General features: G+C 39.6%; 1 protein-coding gene across 1 annotated transcript in view; it reads left to right on the top strand.

Moving 5' to 3' along the window:
* LOC143280326 (kinesin-like protein KIF2A) overlaps nucleotides 1-21,146 on the top strand; it is an 84,591-nt gene that overhangs the window by 1,122 nt on the left and 62,323 nt on the right. The window contains exons 2-7 of the mRNA XM_076584961.1: nucleotides 224-318; nucleotides 15,969-16,049; nucleotides 17,320-17,523; nucleotides 19,673-19,712; nucleotides 20,131-20,241; nucleotides 20,988-21,144. Of these exons, the coding sequence (XP_076441076.1) occupies nucleotides 224-318; nucleotides 15,969-16,049; nucleotides 17,320-17,523; nucleotides 19,673-19,712; nucleotides 20,131-20,241; nucleotides 20,988-21,144 (688 nt within the window). The remainder of the gene's footprint in view (nucleotides 1-223; nucleotides 319-15,968; nucleotides 16,050-17,319; nucleotides 17,524-19,672; nucleotides 19,713-20,130; nucleotides 20,242-20,987; nucleotides 21,145-21,146) is intronic.

Genomic DNA, 21,146 nt, shown 5'->3' with positions numbered 1-21,146 from the left:
ACAAGGATGTAAGAAATAGTATATTCCTTGCCCCCTTTTTTTCCCTCTTGGGTGGGGCACCTTGTAGTCCATTTAAAAAGAAATAATAGTGATATATATATATATATAATATATATATATATTAATAGATAGATTCATCCGAGTCATTAGATAATAACAGAAAATTTCTCTTTCTATTACAAATATTATAAATAATATTATTTAAATGTGTTTTGTGGTTCAGGACGGATTCACTCAGCAGTAATCAGTGGTGTCAACCAAGAGACACTGAGTGTGACGGTAGAATGGTTTGAGAAAGGTGAAACAAAGGGAAAAGAGGTGAGACTTGTTTTATGTGTGAGATCTTCAGTTTAAGTTTTAACGTCTATTCACTAGGTGTTATTAGACTGGATTGTTTCATGTGTTTCACTGTGTTAATTTTTTAAGCATTACTTGTGACATGCTTCAGACTTGGAATTTGTCTTTTACAAGAAAAAATAACATTTGAAAACTTCACTTTATTTATTTTTAGCAGAACTGTACTATTGGAGCAGGTTGCACCTTGCAGAATCAGTACGACATTGAACTTCTGAATCTGATCCAGTGTTCATCAGTGATCAAATTCTGACTCCCTATTTCAGCATGGTGTTTTGTCCTCTGGAAGGCATTTTACTCTGATTTTCCTCACTCCAGCCTGGCAGAAAGAGTTATCTGACTTCAGCTGAGGAAAGTTAGGTTGGCATGAGGAGAGGATTGGGCATTGCTTTTCTATACTGAGCTTTTCACACAGTTAACATGAATTAACTATCCTGACAGTTTGTGGGACCTTTTACTGTTTTAGTTAGTTTTTTGTTGTTTTTAAAAATGCTTTTTAATGCTGTCGTAAACAAGCACTTATCCATCTTCTCTTTTATGACTTGTATATATTGTATTTTGAATATACATGCTGAGGGGAGGTCAGGTTATGAGGGGAAAAGGGTCGGGGGGGGGGGGGGGGGGGGGGCATTGCTAATTGGGGAGGTAGGAGTTTCCAAACTGGCAGTCTGTATCAATTGTACATTGTAATTTAGTGTCAAAATGTTTGATATTGTATGGAAGACCTGGTTGGGCTCTTCATTGTGAGTAGTATAAGGGATGGCGGTTCTATATGTAACGGATTTAAGCGCCCATAAGGCGCAACAACGCCTTAAACCATAAAAACGAAAAACCCGCGCAATCGTTTTTTTCAGCTTAAAAAGGTGTATGGAGAGCCAAATCACTAGATAAAAAAAATGGTGGTTAAATATGTGTCATCATGGCCTGGCTTCGCTGACGAAGATCTAGGAAGGGCGTTGTCCACGTCTGATGCAGGCACGCTCATGGCTGACAAGGCCAATGCGGGAAAAGCAGAGTCGGCCGCAGCGGTTGCAAGAGAAAGTCTGGTCTGGGTTCGCGGCTGCAGCGTCGTGGTTCTTCCTCCTCCTGCGTTTGTCCTCAAGGCTGGCCCTGCGGTTGTTTTCGAAGGAGGAGACAGCTTGGTGGATGGTGCGTCGCCAGGTCTCTCGATCAGCGGCTACTGCGGACCACTGGCGATGGTCAATGTGACAGGCACCGAGAGCTTTCTTCAAGGAGTCTTTGTATCTCTTCTTGGGTGCTCCTCTGTCACGGTGGCCAGTGGACAGTTCGCCATACAGCGCGATCTTGGGCAGGCGGTGGTCCTCCATCCTGGACACGTGCCCTGCCCAACGTAGCTGGGTCTTTAGCAGCACTGCCTCGATGCTGATAGTCTTTGCCTGCTCCAGGACCTCGACATTTGTGATGTAGTCACTCCAGTGGATGCTGAGGATGGTGCGAAGGCAGCGCTGGTGGAAGCGATCAAGCAGTCGTATGTGGTGCCGGTAGGTGACCCAGGTTTCGGAGCCATACAACAGGGTGGGCAGTACAACAGCTCTGTACACGCTGATCTTTGTGTCTTTCTTCAGGTGTTTGTTGTTCCACACTCTCTTGTACAGCCTGCCAAATGCGCTGTTTGCCTTTGCAAGTCTGTTGTCGAGGTCCGATGTGAATAAAGTCGAGAGATATTTTATCTAATGATGGACGTTTGATGACACCTTCGAGCGAGAATTCTATAGAGGGATCGGGTTGATCAGATGGGCCAACCACTGGAATTTTGATGGTAATTCTCAAGAGTTTATTTTTAAGATTTCCAGGCCATTTTATCTGCAACCCTTTTAAAACTTCTACAAAATCATCTGGCACCCCACTAAGGAGTATATCTTAAACGATAGTTGACCCCTGAATAGGCGGCTCAAAATCAAACTCTTTAATTAACCGCAGTGTACCAGTCTTTTTACCTTTCATACCAATAACATATCCAAAGTCGTCGCTGTTAACGACGATTAGATCTTTACGCGTATGATAGGAAGCCAACAGTTTACCACTATTTTGTATTTTTTGTAGAGCGTGATTTCTTCCAATACTAACATAGGGTTGTTTTATTTCAAAATCTAAATCCCAGTTATCCACCGGATAAGGTACCCACGTATCATCGTCGGAAAGAACAAGATGATGTGGTTTGTTCACAACAACACCGTCAACGTTCACGTCTGCAAGTTCGCTGAATTTGTTGACACCACCATTACTCGTTATTTCTTTTCTTTTGTACGTTCCTTCAGAAAGTTGGAAGGCGTACAACTGATTTTCTTTTCCCGGCACATCAAATCCGTCTGTATCTCCGAGATCAACCAAACCGAGCGTAGTGCAGGGTTTGATATTATGTGTTCCTGGCCCTCCAGGATCAACCATTTCTAATATTTATAGTATATTCTAAATATTCAAATTGGTGCAACGTAGTCTTCTAAAGGAAATATTTTGAGGAAGACGGGGGTGGATCCAAAAACTCACTGCTTTCTGTTTTGTGGCAATACCTTCAAGCGAGAATTCTATATGACTACCCTGTGGTATAATATCATTGGGCATAGCATCATCATCTTGTTTTTCAATGGTGATTCTCAGGGGTTGATTTGCAAGATTTTTGGGCCATTTAATGTAAAACCATTGAAAAACTTCTGCAAAATCATCAGGCTCTTCACCAAGAATTACATCATAAATAATACGGAGACGGAAGCCCCACAAACTATTTAGCTCATAAAAATGTATTCCAAATACAGATTTAACCTTCGAGTGTTTCTTAAGCACATAACACCTCTTCTGGTATTTTACTAAATTTACATCAAACGCTCTTAAATCAGCGAACATCCAGCCACTGTTTTTTATTCTATAATTATTATTTTCTTCTTTGGTAATGTAAGGTGATTCAATTTTAAAATCTATTATCCACTTGTCGAGGGGTTTTAGCTGCCATGTACCGTTTAAACGAACAAGTTGATAGGGCTCATCATTGACAACATCATCCTCACTCACGATATCACCAATTTTTACTTCTTTTCTTTTGTATGTTCCTTCAGAAAGCTGGAATGCGTACAACTGATTTTCTTTTCCCGGCACATCAAATCCCTCTGTATCTCTGAGATCAACTAAACTGAGCGTAGTGCAGGGTTCAACCATATCTTATATGTAATGTAATATTTAAATAATCAATAGAAACGGGATTATGATTTTCATCTACTATAGAAAGTGTTAAACGTGGTAAATCTCCGTGAGAAAGTCTTTTGTATTGGGGTGATGTCAACGTGGTTGTTCGACCACCCCCGCATCTTTCATTTTCTACTGGGATTGATTGTAACAACGTAGAAGGCAATCCGTTATAGAAATTATCGGTGGTACTAATTTGAGAGAGGTGAATGTAAAGTGCTTTATGTATCGCGAGCCGCGGATGCCTGTTTCCTATGACCATTATTCCCGGCGCGATGAGTTTTTTGGGGAACCCCAGAGTATGTGCAAGACGCTCAGAAAGTTCAATCGATTTGGTGCTCTTTATTCTCAGATAGCCACTCGGAGCGTGCAAGTCTAACTCTGCACCGTGGGGGGTGAACACTTCTTTATTCAATTCACACACATTATAATAACCATCTGGGATTATTATCTTACGATTGGTAGTAGTAAAGAAATTGTTTCCGAGCTCATCACTGATATTTTTCCAGTTGGGATAATAAGTTATTTCACGCAGCGCGATTTCTAGTCTTCCACTTTGATTAGGTATGCACCGCGGTAATTCGTCTTTTTGAATATCGGTTGTTATTATATACATAGCTATGAATAAGAAAATTTACAGCTTCAACAAGGACGCGTCCTATACAACCGGGTATAAAGAAAAAAGAATAAGTTGTACGCAAATGATCTACGTGAACAGCGAATATTCTTTTACCGCCAAGTTTCCTGATGTTTTTCAGTCTTATGCGAACCCCACTATGACTGGGGATATTCGCGCGATGAATGCAGCCTGGCTTGCGTGGAGAAACAACCCGATAGTGTGGTGGCAGAATCAAATCAATTTTGTGGTATGGTGCGCGACCACCGGGTGTGGAGTAACGGAAGAACATTTTCAAGCTTCTGATCCGTTTATTCGAGCCGTGTATAGGTTTCATTTTTACTATCAGATTCAGAGGTTATTGGACGAGTTAAAAATCCCGCTACCCACCGATCAAGCATTTAACATGTATAATAATCCGTTTGATAAAGCAGTTTATCAGCGTTTGTGTGCCGAATTTGGGCAGAGGGATTAGAGACAGAAAATAGAAAAGCATGGCTTTGGTTTGGGAGAATTTATTCAGGCTGAGACCCCCGGTGGGGCTGCACGACAGGCAATGAGAAACAGAGGAGAGTGACCTGTGTTCTTTAGCCCCCACGATACAATCAGACATACGGTGGACATCACCCGGGCTTGGACAACATTTATTCCTGATAAGGGGTTGGGTTTTACACATGCGGGGATAGTTCGTCTCAACGATAGCATTCGCACTTATGTGTGGGCTCTAATAGGGTCACAAGCGCAAACGCGCACGAGTATAACAACAAAAGGAACTGGATTTGATGCGCAAAAACAATTTTTAGCCAATGTTGAAGATGCGATTAATGCCCCCGAAAACCTACAAACGGCGATAAAAAAATACCAGGACGTTCTCCAGTACGCGAGATCCGAAGTAAACTTTGCATTTGGTGTTGGCCTTTATATGGCCCCATCTGATATGGCATTGAGGGTTGGTACACACATTAATTATAATAATAAAATTGTCATTGCGACAGAAGAACAGAATATTGGTGTTAATGATGGATTAAACGAACTACCACCTACCCAGTGTTTCACCCCAACATACCCAGAGTGTTCCACCTACTCAACATCCAAGTGTTCCACCACCCAATACCCAAAGTGTTCCACCACCCAATACCCAAAGTGTTCCACCAAATGTACATGCATACTATTTTGTTGCCCCATCAGGAAAAGCTCTTCAATGGTCTAGAGGTCACTGGGCTCTTGTGCCACCTTCTGATGCAGACTTGGCAATGCTTGATGCGAGTAATACGGTGCTCGATTATAAATCACACAAGCCTTTGACAACACCGAGGACAGGAGCGGGTGAAACGAGAGTTTTGTTAGGCATTCGCGGGTGGTGCACTCTTACCTATAGAAATAAAAAATTAATACAAACATCTCGACCAGGATTTGCAATAGCTACCGGTGCTGGTAATAGACCCTTTCTGTATGGTGCAGGTTCTTCGGATAACAAATTTAAACTCAAACCAGCGAAAGTATCGTACGAAGAAGAGCCAACAACTCACAAAGACTATAAAGTCGCTCTTACTTTAGGATTGATAGGTCTAGGTGGTATTTACTTTCTCTTCTTTAAATAATCAAACAGGAGGAGGCCAGCACCGAGCACGAGTGCCCACAGGTTGTTGGCTAACCACCCAACCGCTTTACCCAACGTGCTTAATAACCACGAAACAATAGCCCCAATGACTCCTGGGAGGGCATCAATCACCTTTAAACCTAATTTTTTAAGTAATTCTCCCAAATCTTTAAGTCTTTTTCTTATCCAGTTGTCATCTTTTTTACCCGGCGCCCGTGGAGTGCCCCCTCCACCCGTGACGGCCAAAACGATAGTGCTGATAATCATACCAAAGGCAGTAAGAATGGAAACGATAGTAATACCTTGTTCTCTAAAAAGCGTTCGAATACGTTCCGCTAGTGTTGTGTCCTCCTCAAGAATTCTGCGTATCGTTTCACGCATTCTGCTGATTTGAGATCGCAGCGCTTCTTTGTGTGTTGATATCGCTTCTAGTCGTGCAGCACGCTTGATGTTTAGATCGTCTAATTGTAAACGCAAGGGTTTGATTTCGCTTTCATGTTTATCAGCTAGTTCCGCAGATTGAATTCTTATTTTTAAAGTTGACATTTCTTCATCCAGGTGAGAGAGTTTTGAGAGGTTGTCAGAAAGATTACCACGCTGTCTTTGCATGGCTTTGTCTAAACCTTTGAGTTCACGAATATAACCACCCAGTTCATCGGTGCCATCCAGGGGAGGATCATCTATAGTTTTAAGTACTTCATCAGTTGTATTTGGCGAGAAATCATCCATCTCAATTTCTTCGCCCAGTTTGGTTTCAACCTTTTGGAGAGCCGCGACCGTTTGGGGTTTTAAGTTTTTCCTCCAGTCTACAAAACCAAGTTCCTCGCGAATAATATTTGCTCCACCAGGTTTTCCCGCTAGTGTTGAAAGTGCTAGGGGTTGTTTCGTGCGGACGTTAATGATATTAAAATCTGGATTATTTTTTAATCGTAGTGTACCTCTACTATCAAGTTCAAAATTGGCATAATTTCGCCCAACATCGGGCTCTTGTCCAAATGCATCATAGTAATCATCAACCGCGCTCTTTAATAATTCTGTTTGCAAGGAACCAGATTCTATTATTGACTCACCACCTTCTGCGAACCCTTCCGCCATATTAAACTTATAATATAAAGTTTCATTATATCTATATAAAACAAAAAATGAGTGGAAGAAAGCTTAATCCAATGAGAAGTTTGCGGGAGCCGCGGGGGATAAAGGGCGTGCGGCAGACTGTCGTGATTACTAACAATCCGTCAACTATCGATCAGAATCAACAACTTCTTGTACGCTTTCCTAATTTAGGTGTTGACGATGTGATCGTTCCGGGGAGTGTTCGACTAGCATTCAAAATTTCTTTGACTTCTACAACAGATGTGAACAGAACACTCGTTGATAATATTGGTAGAGCCATAGTACGTAAAACAACCATTCGCATTTCCGGTAATGAAATCATGAGCGTTGAAGATAGTGATGTATTTTATACTTATGGAGATCTTTGGCGAACTCAACAAGAACGAAGAAACGCCGTTTATCAAGGTATTGACTTAACTACACACCGTAATGGGACACGATTGCGTATTAACGCGGATAATAAAGATAACACTATCGTTAGAGATGCCGCCATTGCGGAGGCTTATGGTAATCGATTTTGTATTCCGCTTGATTTCAAATTGCTAGAATCTCATGCACCATTTTATCAGAGTGCTCTCGGCAATCGCCTGGAGTATGAACTTACCTTTAACGCTTATAACAAGGTTATCCTCAGCACAGACCCGGATGTATCCTATACGATGGAAGGGATTAGTCTCGAGTTTGAGAAAGTCACACAACCCGAACTTGCGAGACAGATAGCCGGTTATTATTCGGGTAGGCTCGCTATTTTATATGATAGAATACTACGACATCGTAAAATTCCTCTGGACAAATCTGACACACTCTGGAATATTAATCTCGACGTGCCGGCAAAAAGTATGAAGGGGGTACTGCTGTTGTTTGATGAGTATTACAATCCTAAGATCAATAAGGTTGAAGTGACGATCGAAGGTGTGCCCAATCAACTGTTTAGTCAAGGTATGCGTTTCTATCAACAATGGGATGAAATCAGAAAGTTTTTCGGAACGCAAAAACGCGACCCCGAAGTAGACAAAGTGGTAAAAGATTTAGAACTAGTGGATGTCACAGTCGGCGAATATTTCACGAATAATTATGCTCTTTGGTTGGATATGCGCACCACAGATGATAATTCTCTTCACAGGAGTGGATGTCGTATCGAAAATGCGTCTGAAGGCATTACGATTCAGATTCAGAAAAAAGCTGAAACGGCGGAACCGCTAAATGCGTATGTATTTGTAATTATGGATGGACAATTAAATATAGAAGATGGAAGATTTGTCGAGGCTGTTTACTAAAGAAGCACATTCCGCAATTATTTGCGGGCAAACTGGGTGCGGTAAGACCGAATTTATTTTAGATTTATTACAAACGACATATCGTGGTGTGTTCGAGAATATTGTAATTCTATGCCCTACTCTCGAATATAATAAAGCCTATTGATCCCGAGTGTGGGTAAGAAAGGACCGCGGGGTATACACCGTTAATCCCGGTGATAAACTTCACGAATGGCTTGGGCTGTTTTTTGAAATATTTGCCGGGGAGCCAACGTTGTACATCATCGATGACTGTAGTGACTTAAAGGCTCTTACTCAAAAGAAGCAAATGTTGAGTAAACTCGCATTTTCTGGAAGACACGCGAAACAGTCTGTGTGGGTGTTGACTCAGAAATACAACTCGGTTCTTACTGACCTTCGCGAACAAACAAAATGGGTGGCTTTATTTCACTGTAAGGATAGGGACTCGTTTGATGAGTGTTTAAGAGAAAACGATGTCATTCCAACACAAAATGAACGTAAAGAGGTTAGGAAATCATTGGCAAATACCAAACACTCCAAGTTGATATTAAAAACTGATCAACCAGTTGCATATAAAATTTGCTAGTAATAATCAACAGCTGTTTAACAATGCTTAACAATTTCTTAACACTGCTTAACAATTCCTTAGCACTGGTTAGCAATTTCTTAACACTTTTAGTCGTTGGATTTGTAGTTTTTCATTATTTTAAACTTAAAAGGAGGTATATAGAATATAAGAAGATGGACCAATTACTATCCGAGGATCCCAAACGCGACAGGCTTATGGCGGTGGTCTCAGCCGGTGGAGCAAAAGAATATTTAGGGAAAGAGTTTAGTGTTGATAAAATCGAAGTGATGAAAGATGCGGATATAGACAAGCTTTATACGAGATACGAAGCGAGTTTAGGATCGATGATTACAAAATCACTCGGTAATACAATTATACAACTGTATACCAGAGCAGTTTGTATGTATCTCCCAATTGATGACCAAACAAAATTAAATAGTGATCTCGAGCAAGATCCATTCCTGGGACATGCGCTTAACAGCTTTACTTGCGAACTATATCACAGATTTGGCATGTTCTTAGCTCCGCTCACCACAGCTGTAACTACTGTTAAACATTGTCAATTTAATAAATATAATGGAGGAAGTAACAAAACCAAAGAATCAGAAGAAAGTTGAAGCGGGTCGAAAAGGTGCTGCTGCTAGAAAAGCAAAACATGAACTTCTCGAAAAACTTCGAAAAGCGAAAGAAGAACAAGAAGAAGAACCATCATCGAGGAGACCAGATCACGTTTTTATCAATCCCTTGTATATTGCTGCTGCTACGATGATAATAGGTTGTGGTGTTTACATATATTTTAATCGGTCGAAAAAACCAGTACAACCACCACCACCACCTGTGGTAACAAAACCCAACCCATTTATCATGTTTTGAACATTAATTTGAACACTATTTATAAACAACAAACAATGGCAACGCCAAATATAAACGGTAAAGAAATTGCAAACACTGTATACCACGCGGTTGTGGTCAGCGCATTGGCCGCTGGTTACTCGAGATTGACAAAATTAATATTTACGAAAGCCCCGACACGTAGACTGGCTTTCAACCTCGAAGATATCGGGATGGTCACTTTGGATATAGCCCTCGCTATGGCTACGAAGGGTATGTTGGAAAAACAAGGTATTCTCCCACATGATATTTTGAAGTAATAATAATATCATCATTATAGTATGGCATCAGTAGCGTTACTCGTTGGTGGGGCAATAGTAAACGCTTTAGCATTTACCGGAAGTAATTTTTTATTTAGTAAACTGGGGTCTTCAGACGCGTTAGAAGAACAGAAACGACACAACAAAGCGCAAGAACAACTTCAGGCAGCGACCGCAGAATGGCAGAAAGAGAGGATTCAACGTTTAGATTATATAAATGAAAAACTAAGACAACAACAACATGCTGTGAACACGTTTAAGGATGTGGATATGGCTATGCAAGAATATTATAAAGTGATGGGGGAGCCACTACCCCCTCTTTCTCATAAACCCCAACTTTCAGATTTTTATACACCCTCAGAGGGACAAAAAGATCGAGAATACGTATTTATTATCATGACCATGGTCATTTTTGATTTTGCGATTTCAAAATATTAAACATTTACTTTCTTAAATAAAATGGAAAAGATCTATTACAGCCCAAGCGGTTATTGGAAGGGTTATTCGGCGATTAAAAAACTCGCGAAAGCAGCCAAGGTGTCTGAGGATGAGGCTAGAAAATGGTTACAAAAACAAGCTATATGGCAAATTTATCTACCCCCTCCAAAGTATATTCCGAGAGCAAAATTTGATATTACTGTCCCAAATGAGGTTCATCAGGCTGACCTTTTATTTTTACCCTATGACAGAATCGGGACGTAAGACGTATAAGTATGCGCTGACTGTCGTTGATGTTGCGAGTCGATATAAAGAAGCCGAACCCCTGACAACGAAAGACAGCGTCGAAGTGGCGGCCGCTTTTTTACGTATTTACGACCGTAGCCCATTGAAGTTGCCCAAACTTCTTCAGGTAGATCCTGGCCGAGAGTTTATGGGTGCTGTGAACAAAATTTTTTAAAAAGTAAGGCGTGGAAAGACACACAGAAGCCAGGCTATTGTAGAAAGATTTAATCGTACGCTGGCAGAACGATTGTTTAGTCATCAATATGTGGCTGAAATGAAATCGCCGAATCGATCAACAGAATGGGTCACTAGATTACCGGCTGTTGTGGCTGCATTGAATAATGAGGTGACGAGACTTATAGGTAAGAAACCGTCGGTCGCAATAAAGGCCAAATCGGTAGAAGCCGAATCCTCTGCACCGACTAAAGATGATAAAGGAGAGTTACCGCGTGATGTGCAAGTTCGGTACTTGTATGAGCCCGGTGAGCTCGAGGGTGGAGCTCGCAAACGAGCAACGGATCCCGTTTGGTCTCTTAAAGTTTATAATATTAAGCGTATGATGCCCGGCGATCCTATTCTTTATTATTTACAAAATGGCCCATCCAGAGGGTTTGTACACGAAGAGCTTATGGTTGTTCCTCACGATACAGAAATACCATAGTGCCCGTAGGCGTAAGATGTAATACCATCATCTAGCCAATAGCGTTTGGAATCATACGGTGAGAGTGATGTCTTCATTTGCTTGATCGTGTACATCTTGTGCTTATACGATCTGAACATTCTCATACTATTAGTAAATTGAACAGATCGATCAATACACTCCTTATACATATTGGGTTCAATTTCATCCTTCACCACACATTTTTTTTATGCCCTTGGCTTTCTTGATAACTGATCCATCATCCGCTACAACCGAATACATCTTCGAGCGCAAGCCGCAGAATTGTCGGATCGGTTTACATCCGAGCTCACTTTTCATGTATCCTGGCACTTTCTCTATCGATTTATCGTACAATCGATGATCTTTTGGAAAATTACTGCGGTCATGTACATTATCATCCATACCAGCGATAAAATCCTCGCATTCTACGTGGAGAATGAATGAATCGGTATCAGTATATAACAACCTGCATCTACTTCCATATTTTTTCTTGTAGTGGTTGTAATACAAATCATACATGAGATACTTTGATAGGTCGAGAATGGCCATCCCGATATAGATAGGTTTATTGAGCACAAGCTTATTTTTTTTGTAGTGAATCGCTAGAAGTTTCTCGTTGATGATCATATGATCGACATAAGCCGGTTTGTTTATTAGTTTGCGTGCCTTGTCCTCTTCATCTAACTTGAATAATTTGATATTCGTTCTCATTCTGATATTTTCCATAGTTTTACCAAATACCGAGTTGTTCATTAATTTATACAGATCTTTATCGGCATCGTTAGTAGCGGCTTGTCTCAGTTTGGTGTTCATCAATATATAGGGCGCCATCCAGGGACTTTGATTAAACTTTAACACTTTTGTGATTTTAGTTACTTTCATGCCAAGTTGCGTGTATAGCTTGAGATTTCTATAGTGAACGACATAACCAACCTTATTCCATAGATTCGGAACTAATTTTCTCGTTTCCTTTCCGCGCATCTCGAGTTTTTCACGAAGGCGTCGTTGATAGGGTGAGAGGTTTTCGAGTTTTATTTCTATTTTCTCAGGAGCTAGGGGATAATCGTTATGTTCGTCGTGTAATTCCTTAGGGTACTCGATATCACACTCCACAATATATCCTGTCTCATCATCGTCGGGGTGATTTAGAATCTTTTCGAGATTGGCATCGTTATCCCAGATAAATCCACCCGTGGGTAAAGCTTGTAACATCGCCCAACCATACAAGTTGTTCGCGTCGAGATACATGATATAGGAATCCGTTTTTTCAGGCCTGTAATCTTTCATACACTTGTTATTAGCCTCCGCGTATCTTCTTACAGTCATACTGATTCCACAGCGTATTCCCGCCTCTATCATGTTATATTGTTCGATATCCGTCAACAGTTCGAGTTCTATTCCCGTACTCTTGAGTAAAGCATCCCAAGACATTCCGGGAAGCGTGTAATAATGAACAGGATCGAGATTATGAGTTCGCAAACACGTATTTCTAAAATTCTGGAACACATCGGCAAGTAACAGCACATCAGTGACTAAGTACAGATCATTATAATCACCTAGATTCTTAAATTTAAACTTCTTCCACACATTCTTGGCATGCTTGTGGTCACTTTCTGATATATCCGTGTTGTTAAGTTTACTAAAGAAATGACTTTTCTTTGGTAGTTTTGTATCTTCGTATTTACTCCAATCGGTAATATATTCGTACGGAAAGACTCCTTTTCTCGTAACGAGCTTGAACTCCTCCTCATCTGTGAAATGTTCGCGCGTTAAAAACTTCTTATCATCCGGAAGGTTCTTCGCAAGCTGGTCGAGACTCGAACTCAAGAATGCGAAACTATCTAAAAACTTCAACCTTCCCCAACTGAATGTGATGTACTTCTCTTTATTATTCGCGATACACGTAATTCTACCACCACCTTTGTTCGCGAGCTCCGAAATGATCGCGTGAGAGTCGTAACCTTTGAGGTTGTGAAATAATATCGGCAACACAAATTCGTCGGGTTTTATTCTCAATTTAAGATTACACGATGCATGCGCGGCACCTCTATAGTTCCCTGTGATATGGTCATGATCTCTTACTTTATCATTTGCGAGTAGTTCCCCTCTACATATCCAACAAACTCGTTCGTTTTCAAACGATTCGTTATCTTTTTTGGTCACCTTTATTGGAACTGGTTTTTTCAATTCCTTGACAGTATGATATGTTATTCGAAGTTTTTCGAGAAAATGACTGACCGCATTCTCACCACGAAATAGTTGCGGTTTCTACGCCCTTCCATCAGACCTAACATGCACAAACCCGTATGACGAGATGATGTGTTCGCTTTCTTTGATGGTATTATTCGAATCGGAATCGTCTTTTATTTCTTTACAAATCGCCTCAAAATCAGCATATATCACATCACTAACTTGCATTTGATTTTGAAAATTGGTAAATTTGATCATTTTTGTCTTCTCCGATGGCATCTCAACGCGAGAATAGTTCTTGTGGTTGATCTGCGCGCATCGCTTAATATGTTCTTCTAAAAGTTCTGATGATGTTGTACCTGTCAAGCAATACTCACAAAAGTACATAGCTGCTTTGTGTTTGTTTGTATTACTAAGTAGTCTGTTAAAGTTCTTAATATAAGTATAATGTTGTCCACCATTTTCATTTTCTATAATAAGAAGTTTAATACGCTCCATGTTGGCGGGTTGTTTTGATATTCTTGCACGTTCAATCGTTTTATTTTTTAAATAGTATACATTAATAGCAATATTATTTTGAGTCTCAATCTTTGTAATTTGTTTTATAGGTGTAGGAAAGTCAATATTTTCAAAATTTAACCCATCATCAGAAGGATAGGCAGAAGTTAAATTAGAATTCGTTTTTGTTGGAAACTTGTGTGCACGTAAACAATGTCTTATACATTGATCATTTTTATTTTTAATATTAATCACAGCTCTTTTATTTTTTAACCACTGTGGTGATTCAATAAAGGATCCTGGAGATGTAATAGAAACTCTATTCACCCATAAACTAAAGATTCTTTTAATGAACCATCCTGAACCTTCATTTGTAAAATTTTCTATTTTTAACAAAATATGTTTTATTTGTTTTTCAGTATCTTGATCATCAACAAAATCAATAATACTTTGATATTCCGATCGAAATACAGCTACAGTAGTATCATCATTTTTAATTTGACCAAACTCCACCGTTAAAACAATATTTTGTTTGGTCAGTGGAATAGCTCTTTGGTTAATAGTGTTCACTTTACTCATCATAAACGAAAGCGGATGTATTTCATTTGGAAGAGCCGCAAGTTTATAATTTTTAATAATACTACCAAACTCCTCCGTGGATTCAGCTTTATGTTGTAGTTTACGTATAATTTTAATAAGTTCATCTTTTTTCATTCTACTAAAACCACGAATTTTGAGCTTTCGTGCAATATCTTTAAGCGTAGCATTGGTCTCCCCCTCCAAAGCATCAAACCCCAGTGCTTTAATCAACTCAGTTTTATTCATAGATTCATGATTAGGAATCTCTTTTTTAGAAGCAAGATCACGGTAATACTTTTCAGAATATCGTTGCGCCATTTTTACTCTCAATATGTTCTATATATAATCTTTTCTCTAATAGGATTTCACAAGCTGATCAATCTCTGAATCCAATGATAACTCCACCAAAGGGTGGAATATACCCTCTAGAATAGGCTTCAAAAGGGTCAATTTCATCATCAGAAGCATAATCCTCATCCTCAGAGTTGCTTGAATGTTCTCCACAATCGGGTATAGGATCGATCTTTTTCTCCACGGGAGGAGGCTTCTCTTTTTTATACTTACATGTACAACAAATAGCATACTTCGTGCGTACATAAAGGTTGCATTTTAAACAAAGTACTGGAAGTGGCATTCCTTTTCTATGACATTTAATATGATCTTTGCAATAGAGTCCCATGCAAGGTCGGCCGCATACTCCACTTGTTTTAACTTTGGGGTACTCGCAAATGTTATGCGGAAAAGGCATTTTTTCTATATTTACAATATAATGTATTTCTCTAAAAGGGTGATCACAAGCCGTGCGCGCGGGTGGGAAGATCTGCGAGGCAGGCTGTGCGCACGGGCGGGAAGATCTGCGAGGCAGGCTGTGCGCGCGGGCGGGAAGATCTGCGAGGCAGGCTGTGCGCGCGGGCGGGACCACACTCTTAGCTATTGATCCCGTCCCAACTCGGGCCACACACGCCAAGCGGTCGCTAGCTTGCCAGCACGCACACACACACGGGGAACGGGGCGACCGTTTCGCTCTCCATACACATATTTAAGGATCGCGCGTACTCAAACTAACTAGGTCAAACGTTCATATGTGAACGGTTGACCCACTTGATACCTCCTCTCAGTACCATCCAAAAAGCTAACTAGGTCAAACGTTCATATGTGAACGGTTGACCCACTTGATACCTCCTCTCTTTAAGGAGTCTTATGAACCAGAACCCCCATGACCATTTGGCTCTCCATACACATATTTAACCATCATTTTTTTTATCTAGTGATTTGGCTCTCCATACACCTTTTTAAGCCGAAAAAAACGATCGCGCGGGTTTTTCGTTTTTATGGTTTAAGGCGTTGTTGCGCCTTATGGGCGCTTAAATCCGTTACATATAGAACCCCCATCCCTTATACTACTTTGTGTGCATTAACATGTTTTGATTTATTTTCCAGATTGATTTTGATGCTGTATATGCATTGAATCCCAATGTATTTAATCACAAAGATGGGTCCTCAAATGCAGACGCAGGAGAGGTATGGATGTGAGGGTTTTGTGTCGGTGTGTTGTTTAAATTATTTAAATAATGTGTATCACTTCTACACAGTGTAGTGGATTTCAAGATTTCATTGATTTTTTAGGTGATATAATACTATATCTTTTGGCAGACTAAGTGTGTTTGAGAAAACTGGAAGTATAAACAAAAAAAGTACATGACACGTAATACAAGGCTGAGTGCCCTACACACATATCTCAGAAGAGGGACTTTGAGCTGTAGATTAAAATAAAATGATGCTTGATCTGTCAAGCCAGTTGAAAACAATGAATCTATGGGGAAAAACAACCACCAGAAAATACAGACAGTGTTAGGGAGGTCGTAGGTATTGGTGTTTTGCATAGGGTTTCTTAAGATCAGTATTGTGCTCAGTATGGTTCTTTATATTGATATTTAATTTATACTTACATTTAAAATTCTTTGTATGTCTGCATTTTCTTGTTGATACTTGCTTTTGGTGCTTGGTTTGCATGTAAAGTTTTTGGTTTTCTGTTTCTGTATGAGGGTCTTTATGATGATGTTTACACCTTGCAGAAAGAGGAGGAAAAATATTGCTGTGGAATGTACTTGGCAAACAAGTGTAAATTACATCAATATATGATATGGAATTATATATTAAAAAAAAAAAAAAAAGAAGTGTGGTGATGTTTTAAGTAACATTTAATGAAAATTAGACCAGATTTCTTAGTATCAGGAAGCTAAAAAAAAAAAAAAATTGTCATTAAGCATTTAGTGCAGTCACTCATGACCATTTATAAGTATGCATTACATTAGATGGGGAAAAAAAATAACTAGGGGGGGAAATATGATGTCAGTTTTGTCTGAAATAAGGTAACTTTGAACAGTCATTTCCTGCAGCAGACAGTTACTCAAAATTTATCTACACCGGATCAGCATGTGTGTGTTGTCTGAAATTCTTCTGTTCATCAGCTGTTTAATGGTTGGACTAAGTATATAATTATAATGCATCAGATATGTTGAAGCTCATGTTGAGTTTTCTGGGTTTTTTATATAGTGTAAAAAATATATATTCATGAAACATCAGATAAATCATTTTACAGTTGCTGAAAAGTGCATTATTTTCCTTTTGTTTTTGGCTTCTTCCTCTGCTTTGATGCATTGGTGACTGTCCCTTGTAGTTGTATGATATGTATCGTTTGTGAGTTTTTGTGGTTCATGGTGGTGGTTGTATCGTGTCATTCATTGTGAAAGTTGAACTGGATTCTGCCCCATTATCCCTTCCCACACAGCGCCCGGTTTGTAAGGCGGGAGAAATGGCAAGTGGGGGCGGCTGTGTGATAGATGATGAGGACGCTGTTAGCGTGGCTGACAGTTGTTCGGAAGGGAAGAAAAGCGTCCCTCCCACCAGAGCTAGGAGCACTTCAGGCTCAGCACGTGCCAGTGCAGGCCGTCAGATTCCCCAGCCAACAAAGCGCAAGGCTGTGGGTGCTAAGGTAGAGTGTGTACTAGTTACTATGCATCTTTTCACTTGTTACCAGTAAACCTTACTGTATTTTGTTGTCAGAATTGTATTTCATTGTCAGAATTGCTACAATGTTTGCTCTGCTTTAGTGCTTAAATCTTGGTTCAGTGTGTATTCACTGCTTCAGGTTGTAACAACAAACATTCTGTTTTTCTTTTGTTGAAGTCAGAGTTTGCATCTTAATATAAGTTGTACAAGTAGTGGTTAGTGTGGAGGTAGGAATGGCTTGTTTTATTTGGACAGGTGACAGTGTGGTCAGTCTTAGAATACACATTTGTGTGTGCTGCCCTTCATTGCCATTTGGCAGAACTGCCAGTAATCAAGGGTAGTTTGGGCAGTGTTGTTGAATGTGGCCAGATGTGCAATCATTTCGCAACAATTTTCTTCTTTAGCCTAGTTTAGGGGAATTTGAATTAAGATATGAAGCAGTTTTAGATATGAAATAAGCATTACTATTGAGTTTATAAGTCGTGATGCAAATCCATATTTTCATGTTTGCTTAATATTGAAAAATATTTAATGACTACCAAGTTAAACTGATCTCTCAGTCAAAGAAGGCTACTCACTTGCGTAAAAAATAATACTTGATATTGCAATTTTGTCTGTTTGAAAAATAATCATGCACCCGAGAGACTTTTCTTAGGGATCAGCTCAGAGAATATCCTGAGTGGCCTTTCTTTTTTTTTAATGCTGCCCAGGTATTTGTGTCAGAAGTAAAAGATCCATGTAGGAGCTGAAACACTGTCCTGTTTACTTCATTGCAGATAATGAAGGGTTTTCACAAGCTTAAACCTCTCTTGTCAGACTGTATAACAAATCTGTTGGACAGGAATTTGCTGCAGTGGTGATAAGGTGCCAGTAGGTTCTGGTGTCAGAATTCATATAATCACTGTGCTAATTATTAGGGGATACACTGCAACCAGAGCAACAGTCACCAGGGTGTGCTTTGATCCACTAATTACTGCAGCTGTGTTTGTAAGGACAGGGTGGCACCAGTCCTGTATTTTAAACCAAAGCTGGTTTTGTGCTTTGCTCGGTCATTCCAGCTGACTATTTCATCAGAGCTAGGGCATTGACTGTTGGTTAAATTGCTTTTTTACACAGTGAGATTCTAGTTTAATTTTCATTTTGGCGAGGTTCTTTTGAAGTTAATTTTAGTGACATTTTGTGGATAGTTTCTTTTCTTATCTGGCCTTTGATGTAGGCGGTGAACTTCTGGATCTGACAAGTAAGATCAGATGTGTTCAGAGGTTAGAAGATTTTCCTGGTGTAAAATGAATCGTAAACATCATGTAAGGTTTATTTTGTTTGTTTTTGGTTGTGTTTTTTGTTTGTTTATTGTTCTTTTTTGATTTGTTCTAACCATTCATTTGTGCATTTATTGATCTGTTGATATACTTTATTTCTTCATTCTTTACTAACTTGATAAGTTAATCAGTGTAGGATTTGAGAAGAGTATGAAGCTTGATGAGTAGAATTGAAATTTATTTTAAAAGTTTTACATGTATCTGTTTGTAAATATCTCTAATACTGAAATAGGTTTATTTTTGGATGTATTGATGTGAACAATTTGCATTTTGAACATGCACACTCTTGTCAGATACAGCAATAGGTATACAACACATGCAGAGAACCACTTATTTATTGTGCATATATTACTATCATATACACTGTTATATATATACATCACGCTCATGCTAACCATATACATGCACTATGCTGGTACATGCACACACATTTCTTCCAACCACACATGAGCATGTTCATGAACTCACAAAGTCATGTCCAAAAATAAGTGTGCTCGCACGCGCGCGCGCACACACACACACACACACACACACACACACACACACACACACACACACACACACACACACACACACACACACACACACACTCACTCACACACTCACACACACACACACACACACACACAACGCAGCGCAATGCAACGCAACACATCACAACACATTCACACTCTCACTCACTCTTGCTCACTCTGTCATTCACACACTTAATCACACTAATTTCTCACGTTAACTTTCTGGCTCCACACCAATATATATATAATTTTATATATATGCGTATCATAATTATTGACAATGACTGTGTGTCTACAGAGCAGCAAGAGTGAGAACAATGGCGGAGTATCCAACAAAGGTGAGGAAGAGGAATGTGATTATTATGATGATGGTGGTAATAATGGTTGGTTGGAATGCGCTCTGCCTCCATACCACAGGGTCCCAGAATGCTTTCAATAAATAAGGGTGGAAAAATGATTAAAAAAAAAAAAATTAACAACATACGGGCAAAACAAATGAAATGTGTTTGTGGCAAAACACATAGTGACACACTCGCACACACACACACACACAAATAAAAGAATGCATGAATGGAAACTGTTCTTAGAATATTGTTTCATAAAGCAAATAAAAGGATGAGGATATGCTATTCAGTATATTACTGTTAGGCTACAACATTCAAAATGATACATATAGATATACAGTGAGAGCAAACGGATTCACTCAGATGCTTTGACTAGTTCAGTAGTTGTGTCAATGATGATGTCTTCCTTCAGTGTCCACATCGCGTGCCAGGCCAAGTTACGTACGGCAGCCAGTCAGAGAACAAAATCGCCAGCCAGAACCCTCACAACCTCCGGACCCTAAAAAGCCGTTTATCCCTTCAGGTAAGAAGCCAAGGCCCGGGTAATACCCAGATGGTTTGTTGTTGTCTTGGGGGCAAGTAGAAGGAGGATGGGAAAAAAGTCAGCAGCCATCAATCGGTATACATATAGATCTTTCAATGCCTTGGGCTAAAGGATTACTGTTTTTACTCTCCTGAGTCCTTTTAGTTTTGCTTGTTTTTATGAAACTTTAGAAGACCACTTTTTTTTGTTGAACATTAATAATGTGTTCATGCATATTTTTCAAGATCATAGATAAAATTAATGATCTGCTTTTTTAAGATGTGAGTTCAGTAGCAGTATGTCCATTTCTTATGTCTAAATGCATTAAGTTACTTTTTCAGATTGTTTACCATTTCTGATGAAATTAAAGATGATGTATCATATATTCATGAGGTAAATGGTTTGCTTTTTGGGAAGCATTTCCTATTCTGAAGCAGAAAAAACAGATTTTTAATGCATCCAACAAAATGTATACAAGTCATAAGTTTTTTTTAGATCCTTAAGACTGGAGCAAACATGAAAAACATAAAACCAGGTATAGAGGGAACAGACTGACTTGAGCCAAAGATCTTCCATATTTGTAGCATGAAACTAGGGAACAGACATAACATTCTTCGTTTTCATTTCCTAGGCGTTTTTGTTGTTTGTTGTTGTTTTGTGTCAAAATGCTGGTTTTTTTGTTTTGTTTGCATCCAGTGTTTTGGGTCATTTTGAATGTACGATCATGAAGTGTATCCATGTGACAGTTCCAGGGATTCGGAGAAAGTCGAACGTGGTGAAGGAGATAGAGAAGATCAAGCAGAAGCGGGACGAGAGGCGGGCTGTGCAGCAGGCTCTACGGGAGCAGTACGAGTCTCAGTATGACACCTCTGATCCCAACTGGGAGTTCAAGGCAATGATCCAGT

Source organism: Babylonia areolata, chromosome 3 (assembly GCF_041734735.1).
Source record: "Babylonia areolata isolate BAREFJ2019XMU chromosome 3, ASM4173473v1, whole genome shotgun sequence".
NCBI lineage: Eukaryota > Metazoa > Mollusca > Gastropoda > Neogastropoda > Buccinidae > Babylonia > Babylonia areolata.
The sequence above is the reverse complement of the archived record's forward strand: the minus strand, read 5'-3'. Positions and strand labels throughout refer to the sequence as shown.